The sequence below is a fragment of the Rhipicephalus microplus genome, chromosome 3 (genome assembly GCF_043290135.1).
Source record: "Rhipicephalus microplus isolate Deutch F79 chromosome 3, USDA_Rmic, whole genome shotgun sequence".
Taxonomy (NCBI): domain Eukaryota; kingdom Metazoa; phylum Arthropoda; class Arachnida; order Ixodida; family Ixodidae; genus Rhipicephalus; species Rhipicephalus microplus.
The window spans coordinates 238,193,562-238,208,053 of NC_134702.1; the positions used below are offsets into that span (position 1 = coordinate 238,193,562).

General features: G+C 46.9%; 1 protein-coding gene across 2 annotated transcripts in view; it reads right to left on the bottom strand.

Annotated features, from left to right (window-relative positions):
- Nab2 (Nuclear polyadenosine RNA-binding 2) overlaps nt 1-14,492 on the bottom strand; it is a 148,371-nt gene that overhangs the window by 17,576 nt on the left and 116,303 nt on the right. For both annotated transcript variants that reach the window (XM_075890831.1, XM_037420191.2), the window contains one exon: nt 7,555-7,670. In XM_075890831.1, coding sequence (XP_075746946.1) covers nt 7,555-7,670 — 116 coding nt within the window. The remainder of the gene's footprint in view (nt 1-7,554; nt 7,671-14,492) is intronic.

A 14,492-nucleotide genomic window follows, 5' to 3' on the forward strand; every position in this document is an offset into this window, starting at 1 on the left:
TTGCTGTTGATGTATTCGATGTCGTGCCAACTGGCGTGCTTCTTCAGCCTTTTGCAGAAAGTTGTCAAGTTCAGATGGCTCGTAATTATTGTTGTCTAATGGCAACATGGCATCGAGTGTCGTAGTGACAGTGCGACCGTAGACCAGCTGAAATGGTGTGACACGGATGGTCTCCTGCACGGCCGTATTGTAGGCGATAGTTGCGTATGGCAAGATTTCGTCCCACAATTTATGCTCAATGTACATCGAGAGCATGTCAGCGATGGTGCGGTTCAGGCGTTCTGTCAACCCGTTGGTTTGGGGATGGTATGCAGTGGTCTTCCTATGGCTGGTGTTAGTCATTGTCATTAAGGACTGCATCAAATCAGCCGTGACCGCTGCTCCTCGATCGGTAATCCCGACGAGTGGGGCTCCATGCCGAAGAACAATATTCTGAATGAAAAACTTCGCGACTTCCGTTGCCGTTCCTCGCTCAAAGCAGCCGGTTTCCGCGTATCGTGTCAAATAGTCAGTCGCAACTATTATCCACCTTTTTCCTGATGCCGACATTAGAAACGGTCCGAGGAGGTCCATTCCAACCTGTTGAAATGGAGTCGCAGGTGGCTCTATAGGCTTGAGAAGGCCGGCCGTCTTGAGGGGTGGTGTTTTAGATGCGGAGCATCTAATACTCGAGGCTTGTAGTGCGGCGCCGTCCGCAAGCTTCCTCCTCCTCCTTCCACCATCTGTGCATCCCTTCCTCCTCTACACACCGCGCGCGCTTCACTCCTCCACCATCTGTGCACCCTTCCTCCTCTACACACGGCGTGCGCTTCTCCTCTTCACGAACATTCGCTAGGTGTATAATGTAGCGCGCATGCGCCGTCACGCTTCGAGAACATCGGCAGCTGACGCGCGCGCATGCGCCGTCGCGCTTCGAGAACATCGGCAGCTGACGCGCGCGCATGCGCCGTTGCGCTTCTCCCCCTTCTCGAACATTCGACAGCTGACGCGCGCATGCACCGTCACCCACCATCTGTGCCGCGCGCGCTTCTCCCCATCGAGAACATTCTACACTTCTCCTGATTCTCCAGTGGACGCGCATGCGCCGTCGCTCTTCGAGAACATTCAACAGCTGACAGTGCATGCGCCGTCGCGCTGTATATATACTCAAGGTTGGCGCTCGCTCGCTCAGTTGCCGCTCGTCGGTTGGTTTGTACGGCGCGCCGACGTCCAAGGTCGCGGTGAAATGAATGCCAACGAATCCACAAACACAATGATCGACGTCCCTTCGACCAGCGCCGCCCTTTCGCATACGTGTGTACGTGTTCACTCATTTAACACCCCCTCCTACAACCACGTTAACCAATTTAGCCATCGACCCAAGTAAGTCGCAATTTAACACCCCATTTCGCAACCACGTTAACCAATTTAGCCATCGACCCAAGTAAGTCGCACTTTAACACCCCGTTAACCAATTATATGCTCCGCATCCTCCTCAGTGTTCCCCCGAGGGAAGCTGCGGGCAATCTTTTTTCGCCTTTGACACTCGCGACATGTCTTGACGTAATGCTTCACGGACGCTAGCAACTTGGGTCAGTAGTATTTCTGATGAATTCTGGCGAAAGTTCGACTCGTACCCAAGTGACCCGCAGACGGTTCATCATGACAGGCTTCTAAGACTTCATGCCTCATGGCTGATGGTACAACGAGTAAGAACTTCTCCTTGTTGTGTTCGAAATTCCTCTTGTAAAGTGCATTATCTCGGAGGTAGAATGAGGATAACCCTCTCCTAAATACGCGGGGAACTTGTTCGTCGTGCCCTTCGAGGGAGCCCGTTGATGTTCGGCGATTTTTGAGGTTTTTATCACACAAAGGAGTGGGAAGTCCCATTCTTCTGAAAGAGTCCAGTGGACTGGTGAACGTGATAAGCAGTCAGCATCATCATGCTTTCTGCCAGACCTATATACGACCGTAATGTCATACTCTTGGAGCCTGAGACTCCATCTCGCAAGCCGTCCCGATGGGTCTTTTAAGCTCACCAGCCAACAAAGTGAGTGGTGGTCGCTGACGGCACGCAACGGCCTGCCCTAGAGGTATGGCCTGAACTTGCTGATTGCCCGTATGACTGCCAAGCACTCTTTTTGGGTTGCAGAGTAGTTTCTTTCCGCTTTTAAGAGGGTGCGGCTAGCATATGCTATTACTTCCTCTTCTCTATTTTGCCATTGCACCAGGACCGCACTTAGGCCAAGATTGCTGGCATCTGTATGAACTTCTGTATCTGCGGTTTCGTCAAAGTGGGCCAGGACAGGTGGGGCTTGCAAACGTTTCTTTAATTCGTTGAATGCACTGTCTTGTTCGGTGCACCAAATAAATGGCACGTCCTCTTTTATGAGTCTTGTTAGAGGTTCGGAAATTTTCGCGGAATTTTTCACAGACCGCCTATAATAAGCACATAAACCCAAAAATCGGCGTACTTCCTTCTTGTCTTTTGGTTTGGGAAGCAGCCCCACGGCCACAGTCTTCTCCAGGTCCGGGCCAACACCTTGAGCGCTGATTACATGACCGAGGAAACGAAGCTTCTCGAATCCAAACTGGCATTTTTCCGGTTTAATCGTCAAGCCAGCTGACTAGATAGCCTGAAGTACCGAACGTAGTCGCTCTACATGCTGTTCAAACGTTGCTGAAAAAACCACAACGTCGTCCAGGTAGACTAAGCATGACTGCCATTTGAGGCTTGAAAGGACGCTGTCCATCATGCGCTGGATAGAATGTTGCAGGCGCATAACAGAGGCCAAATGGGAGTGCTTTAAACTCATATAGACCATCCGGGGTTACGAAAGCAGTCTTTTCACGGTCCCTTTCGTCCACTTCAATTTGCCAATAAGTGCTTTTTAAATCCAATGAAGAGAAGTACCTTGCGTGCCGTAGCCGATCCAACGTATCATCAATACGCGGCAAAGGGTAGACATCCCGCTTGGTCATGCTGTTCAGCTTTCTGTAATCAATGCAGAATCTCAGCGTATTGTCCTTTTTCCTCACAAGGACTACAGCGACGCCCACGGACTATTGGATGGCTGTATGACATCATCCTCCAGCATCTCTTTTGCTTGGCTCTTTATGATCTCACGTTCCTTCGGTGATACTCTGTACGGACTTTGGTGTACCGGCCTTGTAGCGTCATATGTTATTATTCGGTGTTTAACAACCTGGGTCCGCCGTGCTTTTGACGAGGTAGAGAAACATCCGGTGAAGTCTCTTAGGAGGTCTTGAATGATTTTCTTCTCGGCTGGGGATAGGTTTTGGCTGATTGCAACTCTTGCCACAACATCGAGCGCAGGTTCCGAAGTAGGTGGCCCTGACACCAGACCACATAAGTCCGTCACTGTTTGAAAACCGTGCAGGAAGGCGATAGCAGTGTCCTTTGCAACGTGCTAAATTTCGTTTCCGAAATTCATGAGCAATACATCGGCACATCCACCACGTAATTGAATAATGCCTCGAGCTACACAAATGCCTTTCTTGAGCAGTAGTTCGATGTTTGCATTCGCTATACCTTCAGAATCAACGAATGCTTCATTTGTTACACCGACTATTACGCTGCATCGTGGCGGCACGGTAACATCACAATCTATAACACGTAATGCAGTGTGTTCTGGCTCATTTGTGTCTATGGCCAGTTTGGTCGAAAAAGAGACACTAGAATTCTAGAAAAGAGACACTAGACACTAGAATAGCTCTGTTTGCTAGGAGAAAATCCATTCCGAGTATTAAATCTCTAGAGCATTCTGGAAGTATGACAAAGTCAGCAACGTAAGTAGCGCCTTGAATTCAGATTCGTGCGGTACATCTTCCCAGAGGTGTGATGAGATGAGTCCCAGCCGTGCATATCTGGGGTCCACTCCAAGGCGTCAGGGCCTTCTTTAAATTCTTTGCGGCAGCGTAACTGACAACCAAAAAATCAGCACCTGTGTCAACTAAAATGGTAAATTCACACCCGTCTACGGTAACGCGTAAGTCTGAAGAAATTTTGTCTTTACCTAACCTAGTTGTAGTGTTCCGCTCGTCGTTGCTGCACTGGGACCTTGACGGAGAATCTTCAGTTGGTCGGACATCAGCGGCCTTGCCTCCATAGGTCACTGGCTTCAGTTTTCCTGATGGGGACTGCTTGAACGACAATGTGTTGAGGTTGAAGGTGGAGAAGGTGAACTAAATCGTCGAGGGCTTGGCGATCGATAGCGAGCAGGCGCTGGTGATCTAGGCTGATGCTGGAAACCAGCAGTTGGAAACAGATGACCGGACAAGTAATCTTCAATTTCAACGGGTCTTTCGCCATTTCGGGGGCATGACGCGTTTCGAGAAAACCCACTGAGACCAACTCGTCGATATGGGCACATTCTGTACAGGTGTCCAGCTTCACCACAGTGACAACAGAGAGGCGTCCTGTCGGGTGCGCGCCACACGTCGCTTTTTCGTGGCCTCGAATTAGCTGGATAGTTTGAGCCACGCGAAGCCGGTCGGTAGCCACTGGGAGCTGCAAACGAAGCAGTATGCACGGTGGGCTGGCGCACGGCATCGGCGTAAATCGGTACGGGGCGTTCCTGCAATTGCTGTTCAAGTCGAACAGGTTGCGCCTCGGGTTCGGCTTGAAGAATGGCGTGGCGAACTTCATCTCTAATCAGGGTAGTCAGAGACGAAACTGGCGTTGCGACTTGTCGGGGCAGCAGCTTCTGGAGCTCTTACTTCACAATTGATCGCACCATTTCCCTCAATGCTTCGCTGCTGCTTCCCATGTTTGCTGAGAGGACATCCGCAGGAACACTACTCGTGTCATGAATGTAGTGACGGGAGCGCTGCTGCAATGCCCGCTCTATGGAGGTGGCTTCGTTGCGGAATTCAGCAACTGTACGAGGTGGGTTTCGTACTAAACCGGCAAATAACTCCTGTTTGACACCTCGCATCAAGTGACATGTTCATGTTCAGGTCAGCGCGTTTGAAAAGGCGGGACATGTCCTCAATATACATGTTAACGCTTTTGTTCGTCCGCTGGTTTCTGGACTGTAGAACATTCTCCGCCTTCTCCCGACAATCAGTGCTGGCATATGTAGCTACTATTTGTCGTCCGAATTTTTTCTATGTCGGTATGAACACTTCTTGGTTTTCGTACCACGTCCTCGCTGCATCCTCCAATGCGAAGTACACGCGACGCAGTTTCCTTGCTTCATCCCAGCCGTTGGTTCTCGCAACCCGCTCGAAGTGTTCTAACCAATCCTCCACATCCTCGAACGTGTTGCCGTGGAAGGGCTCAGGCAAGCACGGTGGGGACAGAATAAGTTCCGATGATGTCACCTGGTAAGCCATCGTTCTGTTGTCTGTGAACGCTGTTTGTGTTGCTGGAGCACTAGGGAGGGGTGCAAATTCAGGCGGCTCTCCTCGGAGGCGGCGGCTTGAACGCTGGTGTACCGGAGTCAGTTCGCCAGGTTCCAATCGTTGAGGATCGGGGCTTCGCTCTCTTGCGCCAAGGGGGCTTCCTATCATACCCAGCACCGTCCACCAGAATGTAACGGGTGCAAGAGAAGAAACGTCAAAAACTAGTTTATTATAGGCAAACTTGTGCCCCGAAAATTATGTGCGAAAAGATGGAAGAGTCCGCTAGAGCATTCCAAAACAAAAACTTTTCATCTGCCAACGCACTTTCTTCTTCTTTGCAGCTCCAACCCACACTGACTCGTGCTTGTGAACAAGAGGCATGAGTCGTGCGGCCCCAAGCAAGAGTGCGCACAAGACTGTGGACGCTGATTCTTCATAATGTCGGATATTGTAAACAGTCTCTATGGCAATATATGGTGTTGGGGTATGTGGGTAAACCAATGCAGAACTAACACCACTGCAATCACCATCGTGAACAGTGACATATCTCTAGCTTTCTGCTATAGTTGCGCTCATCGGGGCTTTGGTTACAGTTCTGCTGCAGAATGAGGTTGAATTTCATTGCTCCACAGAAGTACTGGCGGCCAATTTTCGAAAGCCGCAACAGCTTGTTTGCAAGAAGGTAAGTAATTATCTCATTAGACTCTCCTACTGTTTCCAGTATTTAAAACATTAATTAATGTTATTTAAATACTGCCACAATTATAGTGTCTAGCGATTTCAAGATTTCTGACATCGTTCCGCGAGCCGCATAAAACTGCCCTGCGAGCCCCATGTGGCCCGTAGAAGGTTTGGCGCAATTTACATCGATTTTATCAGGTTGACGCAGCAAGTCTCATTTGGCACAGTTGGCGCAGGAATGGGATCCCTGTGTATTTTATTGCATGGAAGAGCCAATGGCTGTGCGCATGTACTACTGGTACATTCTGAAGTAGGCGGGACCATATTGTTGGCAGAGGGCTTTTTCGTGCACAGTGTCACATCTTCAAAGCAACCTAGAAAACACTAGGCTCTTTAGAATTTCGTATCTATGCATTATCTAGTAATGTAACACACCACCTTATACTACTTACGTATTGATGTTGCGCCTCAGATATGCGTAATATTCGCTTTTTGATCGACAATGCTTTTTGATCGACAAGTTTGAACGAAGCCACCAGTTCAAAATAACTGGGAGTTCGGAAAGTGCTTAAACTTTAGCTGGGTGGTTCAAGTGTGTGGCAGACAAACAGAACAAAATTTCTGGGTTCAAGCATCTTAAGAAAGGCTATCGCCTTTAAAAGTACAGCACTCTTCCACTGATACGACACTGGCTCAGTTGTAATTTAACTTGCTTAATTCATTTTCAACAGAAGGTCCTGTTCAATGCCTATTCATATCTATGGGACTGTATTTTTGTTATTTCAATTTTGAAACTGCCCTTACTCACAGAGTTCAAACTTGGTCATTCATCCCACTCGATCCCCGCCAAAATTGCGACCACAGTAATGGTTCTAACAATGTCTTTGCAAAGCTCAGGGAAGAACGAATGCAGCAATACCGCCATCCCCCTTTAAAAATACCCACTCTCCTGCCCGTTGCTCAACTTAATGCAGAAATGGTTGTGCAGATTGGATTACAGACGGGTACAATTTAAGGAAGTGGTATTAGCTCCTCAAAGATGGAGTTGAAGAAGCATGAATCAATGGCTAGGCTTGTAGACTAACAGCATAAGCTGGGTGGCCAGTGATCCTGGCAACGGAGAATGTGGCTGAAAAGATGAGCACGATTATTTCTTCAGTCACTATGAATTTGTCAACCAGGTAGGGCCTCTCCATCCTCCTCAAGCCATATCTCACTACAGTTTAGCACTCACATGATCTTACTGTGTCCTTTTAGAGAAATTATGTACAAAAATTTCTTGGGTGATTCAATCCTATACAGCTGGCATATTGGTTAGTCTGGTACAGGCCACTGTGCCTGTCGCATTTTTGAAGAAGCTGTTTGACACATGCGAAACATCAAACACCCCATCGACCGTAAAACAGACCACATACCTTATTCTTCATAATGAGAAAGGGCTGCTGAAGCTGGCCGGCTAGTTGCATTGACCAGAACAATTCATATAATCCTAGAGTAATACCTTCACAAACCAAAATGAGTACTGACCCGGCTTTCTTGGCAGTGGCTGAGGTCCACTTCAATTTGTTGGGGGGTGGCACACCACCCTCCGGGTGACTATACAGACACGATGATGACTGGCATGCTGCACCAAACCTGCAGGGCTGCACCAGGAGAGAGGCACTAATCAACCTAAAGGTAGGGTTACACCACTACAGAATTTAATTCATTTTCAGTGTTTCTGCACAGCTGACGAGGTATTGGTCTTCCCAAGCAAAATTGCATTGACCAAATATGCAGGCTTGCACAAGTATTCAAATGCTTTGAATATTCATACGAATTGTAGAGTATCTAAATTTGCTTCGATTCTAATTTAAATAATTAAAAATTTCAAAGTATTTGCAATGAACGAATAGGTGTATATTAATCTGCATGTAATTGCCTGTAAAGGTGGTTCCACTGCAGTATTCAATGCTAAACCGCGAAAACAACAATCCAAGGAAAAGCCGGCTCTGCCGCAAAGCCTTCCTTCAAACGTAAAGGGGCCCAGCAACACTCGCTGAGCATGGTCAGAAAACGCTGCTGATCAGTAGTCGAAGCTGCCGAGAACGGCCGAGGCAAATAATATAGCCCGGCACGCGGCCTGTAGTTTAAAATAAATTCTCGAAGTCAGCTAAGAATTGCTCACTATCCTCGGCAAATTACACTACAAGCTCATTCACAGCCACTGGCTGACATGAGCACGGCGCGCTCGGTCGTTACTGGGGCCACCGCGGGAGGCTGCCGCTTGGCCACGTGTATGTGCCCGATCGCACTGAAAGGCCGTGTATTCAAAGAAAAAATACAAGAGGAGGTCACGAAGCACACATGACGTTTTTTACTTTCCCTGTGCCATCCTGCCCTGCTTAGCTTCCAGCTCTTTTGTGAGGACGAGAAGAGAAAATGCAATTGAGGTGTGCGACAAATCTTTGGAACTCCGCTCATTCTGAACCAATTCTAAAAATTTTGTGGTGATGAATTCTTGAGGCAATAAGCTTCTTTAGTGGCTCTATGGCCACTTGAAAAAGTGTTGCAAGGCCACTATGTTACCTTCAAATCAATTCATCATTTTATTATGCTTAAAAGCTTGTAATGATGGCTTACATGTTCTAAGTATAATAAACTTTAAATTGTTATATAATTTACAGGTTATCACCAGCATCCTACCGAAACTCAAATCCCGCTGCTACTCAAATTCAAAGACTTCCTTTGAATGGAAAAAAAAAAGACATTTGCGTAGAGCCACTACTTCAATAAATATATATATTTTGCAGATTACCAGGTCACAATAAATATTCCCATTTTTTTAAATATCAGATACATACCATTCGAATTCGATTTGAAATTATTCGACCAAAATCACTATTCGCTTTGAACGTAAAACTCACTATTCGCACAAGCCTACAAATATGGTCCTGGAATGATACATCAGCTGACTGCACTGTTTGTGGTCATGTCCTAAATGGACACAGTTTACAGGGCAGCTGCTGCAGTGCACTCGCATTTAAGCCCTGCATTAATTCAAAACACTTGAAGTTGTACATTTGGTGCATACTCTGACTATGTGTATACGAATTTTAGCACCCTAGGGATGCCAGCTTCAGATGTTCCACAAGGAATCAAGAGCAAGTGGAAGCAGCACAAACATCTTATTGGGAGCACGGCAGCGTGGAGTGAAGAGTGCAACTATCGTACGACGTGCGAGTATGTCCCACTGGCAGGCTTAAACATCTCTCTCACATGTGGCAGTTACGACACAGTCCAGCAGGTATTGAAAGTTCTGGTTGTCTTGCTGTGCTCGCAAAACTTCCATATCTTCCATTTAACACATAACCTGTTGGTCAGCAGTGACATGAAATTTTGACGGAACCTGCAACACCTTCTGAATGTGATCCCAAAATGCTGCCGGTCACATTCAAATCCCCTTAGACTGTGTGAGCCGGATATTATCGCGCTGCACACAGCAGTGGATTTAAAGTTATGTCCCAAAGAGAGCTGCACATGGCTAGTTCTCCTTTGAACAATTTACGTCCCTGAAAAAACCAACTATGTCACGGCAGAAAGGACGCGACCATTGAGCCATTTGAACTGTCTTGTGCAGCACGGTGCTTATTGTGCATCATGGCCACCACGAGGTATCGCCATGCTCTCGAAAGTAAGTCGATGTCTTGAAAGGAGAAAAAGGAGCTGAAGTGCTTAGAAGGAGAGGCTACACTTGACAGGCAACTTCTTTATTTATGGATAGATTTGAACCAAATTCTCACAGTTCGTGTATTTAAATGTACAGATTCTAAAAATGTTACTTTTTTGATATGCCAAGTAGTTTCCAAGATACTCCACAATCAATTTATAACCTGGGCCCTTTTATTTGAAGCTAAATTATAGCAACTAAGCAGGAAACACACACACACACAAAAAAATAACAGTGGTCACAGTGTCGAAATAATGTAGGGTGTTTAAGGGGAGACACGGGTATGGGAGGCCGAAAATTTTCCGAAAAACCAATTTTTTGAAGTATTTTTTTCATAATCATTAAGGTCTAACGAAGCTGTTCCTAAAATATTATAGCCCTGTAATGCATATTTGTCGAGTTATTGGGTCGCAAAGCCAGTTTGATGACCATATTCGCTTCCGAAACCACCTCGAAAACGGTCGTATTCAACGCCGCGGCGCGCGAGAACCGCACCAAGTAGCGCAGCCATTTTGGTCTCACTTTGAAGACGCATTTTTCTATTATCTGTTCCTAGCAGAAGAACGTTTTTCGTCTAGCAACAATGCAGCTATCGCGCATAAAAAAAAACTGAATACTCGCACATCATTGGTGCGTTTTTGTCACGTGGGGCAGTTCCCGGTTTCCTATTGGACGCGAAGGGATTCGTCTGCTAGACAGCGGCATGCAAGCCGCCATTTTGCGTAGAGGCCTAACAACGGCTGTGCATTCGGTGCAATGGCAGGCGGTCATCGGAAGTTCCGGAGTGCTCATGCGTTCGGAAAAAGGCGAAAACGGCGTCCGAGAGCCCGCACCTTATCACCAGCAAGACCTTCTGCCGCTGAGAACTCGGAAGAGGCAGGCTGTGCCAGCGCTATCACCGCCACGGCACCCGCGATCGCGGACGCGATAGCCGAGTCCCAAGATCACACGAGAGCTGTGCGCGTCGACACTCCCCTGGTTTCCGACGCTAAAAAACTGGCCATCGAGTGCCGTGCGAGCGATGTTCTGCAAGATCTTTCATCGAAGTCTGCCACAAAACGCAAGCGGTCTTTTTTGCGAGATTCGGATGGAGCCGCAACGCCTGGTACGCCGTTCACCATCGTTAGCTTAGAGTTGGTCAACGAACTTCTTCAGTGTATGAAGTGCGGTGTGTGTGGCGGGCCTGGCAGAATCTCCAAGAAAGACCACGAATATGGCATAGCCCCGAAACTTGTTCTCACATGTGACGAGTGCGGTAAACTGAGGACCGTAGGGAGCTCGCCGAGAGCAGGGGGGACGCAGCGCACGCCTTCGAAATTAACGTGCTCGCGGTTCGCGCGGCAATGAGCACAGGAAAAGGGCAAACTGCGCTCAACGATATTTTTTCCGCCCTAAATATTTCACCGAGAGGCCTACACACCAACACATACCAGGATTATGTGAAATTGAAAATGAACCCTGCCGCGCAGAAGGCTGCCGCGCGCGTTATTGACGACTGCGCGAGCACCGTGAAAACGGTGTATTCCGAACTCAACTATGGAAATCCTGGAAATATCGCCGTTTCCTTTGATGGGACTTGGCTGACCAGGGGCCACTCATCCCATATTTGTGTAGGGACCGTGATTGAACTATTCACGGGATATGTGCTCGACTTCGTCGTCCTATCGAACTTTTGTTTGGGCTGCCAGCTAGGGCCGAAGGAGGACAACCCAAGGTATGCCGAATGGCTAGCTGGTCACACTCGCCAAAAGAATACCTCCAGTAAGCCAGGACAAATGGAGGTGGAAGCAGCACAAATTTTATTTGGCCACTCATTGGAGAGACATGTGTCCGCTACACAACCATGTTGTGTGATGGAGACAGCCGGGCCTTCAACAGTCTGCAGGAGGCACAGGTACATGGCTTCGTACCAATAGAAAAAGAGGACTGTGTCAACCATGTGCATAAGCGCATGGGCACAGCACTTCGAAACCTCCTGCAAAAACAAAGAGCTGAAGGAAAGCCAAGCCTTGGCGGCAAGGGCAAACTGACAGGCGAGCTGGTCACAAAGCTCACGTCATATTACGGATGGGCTTTACAAAGCAACCAAGAAAGCACTGAGGCCATGAATAATGCTGTCTGGGCAATTTTTTATCACGTAGCATCTACTGATGCAAGCCCTCAGCACTCTCACTGCCCAACTGGTGAAGAGTCATGGTGCAAGTACAACAAGGCTGTTGCCAAGCAGAAGACTCCTCCGAATCATCGCTACAACCTGCCGGAGTATGTGGTTGATACCTTGCGGCCTATTTGCACGCGCCTCTCTGACAAGGAATAGCTGGAGCGTTGTCAGCGAGGCAAAACACAGAACTCAAACGAGAGCCTGCACTCCGTCATCTGGTCGCTAGTGTCCAAAAACAAACACGCGTCGCTTTTCACCGTTGAAGCTGCAGTGGCCGAAGCTGTCGCAAGGTTCAACGCTGGCAAAGGGAGAGCAGATGCCGCCATATTGAAGGAGCTGCACCTGCAGCAGAGTGTTGTGGCCGCTGAAAGATGCTTAGAAAAGGACAGTCGCCGACTAGTGGCATCGGAGAAGAAGCATGAGCATGCTGAAAACTTCAAGCATGCCATGAAAAGAAAGCGCACCAAGGAGAATCATGATGACTACATTCCTGGTGGCTTCTAACATGGTTAATACACCGATTCACACCTTTTCTTGTTATATATAAGTGCTCAGCATGTTCCTAAACTTCTTTTCTCGTTTTTTCAAAACAACATTTTTCATCACACCCTAAGCCATTGCCCACAGTATCTTTTGACGTAGCAGTCGGATTTTGATAATTCTTGCAGCATTTGAAAGCTTATACATTGATTAGTGCAAGAAAACCAAAAAAATACAATATTTTTATTTATAATAGTGATTTAATTAGCAACAAACTTAAGCAACAGTTTCAGATTTCTAATGAGTATAATTGTTAAGGCCATAACTCTGGTACCAATGAAGCTAAAAATAAAATTATGGTTTTGTTGCACTCCCTGGCCTTCATGGAATGCTGTCATATCAAATTTGTAGCAATATTTTATGAGGAAGATGTCAAAAGGCTGGGCAGAATGCAAGTTTATGTAACAGTCAATATTTAAAAATCTAAATGTGATAGCAAAAACTAATTGCATATTTGTTTTCAGCTGTGAAAAATACATATTGTACTAAAATTTCAGCTGGAAATACTGAATATTAAAAAAAAATTTTCAGACCAGTGTCTCCCCTTAAGGAGTGCAATATGCTATAAATTGATTGGTTGGGCCCATTTCAACACGAGTTCGAGGATATAAATGTTCACAGAAAAAAAAAAGCCGCCTTCACATGTGATACATGTGAACCAATTAAAAACACTTTTGAAGTGTATATTGCAGTCAAAATAGGCATATTGCTTACTGCATGCATTTATCTTTCTGCCAAAAAAATAATTATGCTGATAACTCAAACAGAACAGAAGCTATTTTTCTTTCAATAGGCAAATGTACCAAAATTGTTGTTTTGAGAAAACAGGATGAAACGTTTCAAAACACTTTTATTCAAAATATACTAATAAAATTTTATAAAAATGCACCAGGGACACAATTTGCATGTATCCCATCCTTACGCTTCCATTTGACGAGCTTTCTCACACTTTTGGATGCTTATTTATTGGAACTTGCACTCTCCTTCTCCCTAGCCCTCAAGAATATGCTGCTGGATATGGTGATGTCCAGCTCCTCTAGAATTGCAGCAGATGCATTGAGATTTCCTGTGTTGAAGAGCAGCACAGCTTATACAACAGCAACTTGCAGAGCAAAAGAAGAAGCATGCTGCTACTCTGACACCAAACTCTAAATACCTGGAGTGGAGGCCTTCGTTTGAATTCTGAGTGTTGCCCCGCTGACATCTTTGGAGCAGGGCCTTTTCAGACGGCCTAGTGTGTAATGGCAACCCCTTTGGCAATTTTTCGCGTTGTTGCAAACATCGACGAAAGACCCTTAAGCATGGCCGTATCGCGAGCGCGTGCACTTCGCTGGCATTGATCACATCAGCGTCTACCCACACCCAGCCAGAGTCGACATCGCATGCGCTGTCAGGGAGGCACGTGTATATGTGCACTTTATCAATGCTGATAGCATTGACGCTGTCCTAGTCCACAGAATGTCCACTATCCGGGGAAGCTGTCTTACACACTCCTTCGTTGATAACACCTTCAGTAACCGTACAGCCAGCGTCTACGCCGGCATAATCAAACAACGTTGGTGCTAGCTCCCCGTGACCCAGTTGCAGCACCGTTGGGCTTTCTACCGCTGCTTTTCTTCCGTGAATTGCCAAAATGATGCTGCAAATGGAACGTTTTTGTACAGCCGGGCATAGCAAAATGCACAAGCATGTTACGGACATGACGCCAACGCAAGGGCAATACATTTTCAAAATAGCAGCAGACACTGCCAGCAAGTTTTCTTCGCCGATTGGCAAACGCCATTTTGGACACGTGCACCAAGCAACTAATAGAATCTTGCACTGAGCGTAATTTTGGCTTCGCTGCTTCGCTTTTTTTTTTTTGCTTTTGCCAAGGGCACATATTTGTCTACTGAAAAAGAAAAAAGCTAGAAGCACGACCAATCAAACAAGACCAAAATGGTGCCGGTGGAGCGCGTAGTTGACGTGCTGTCGGCGGTTAATGTACGGCTAGTTCCGACTTCTAATTCAAAGGCGTGCTTGCACATAGTTGCTCTTTTTATCGGTCATAACTTG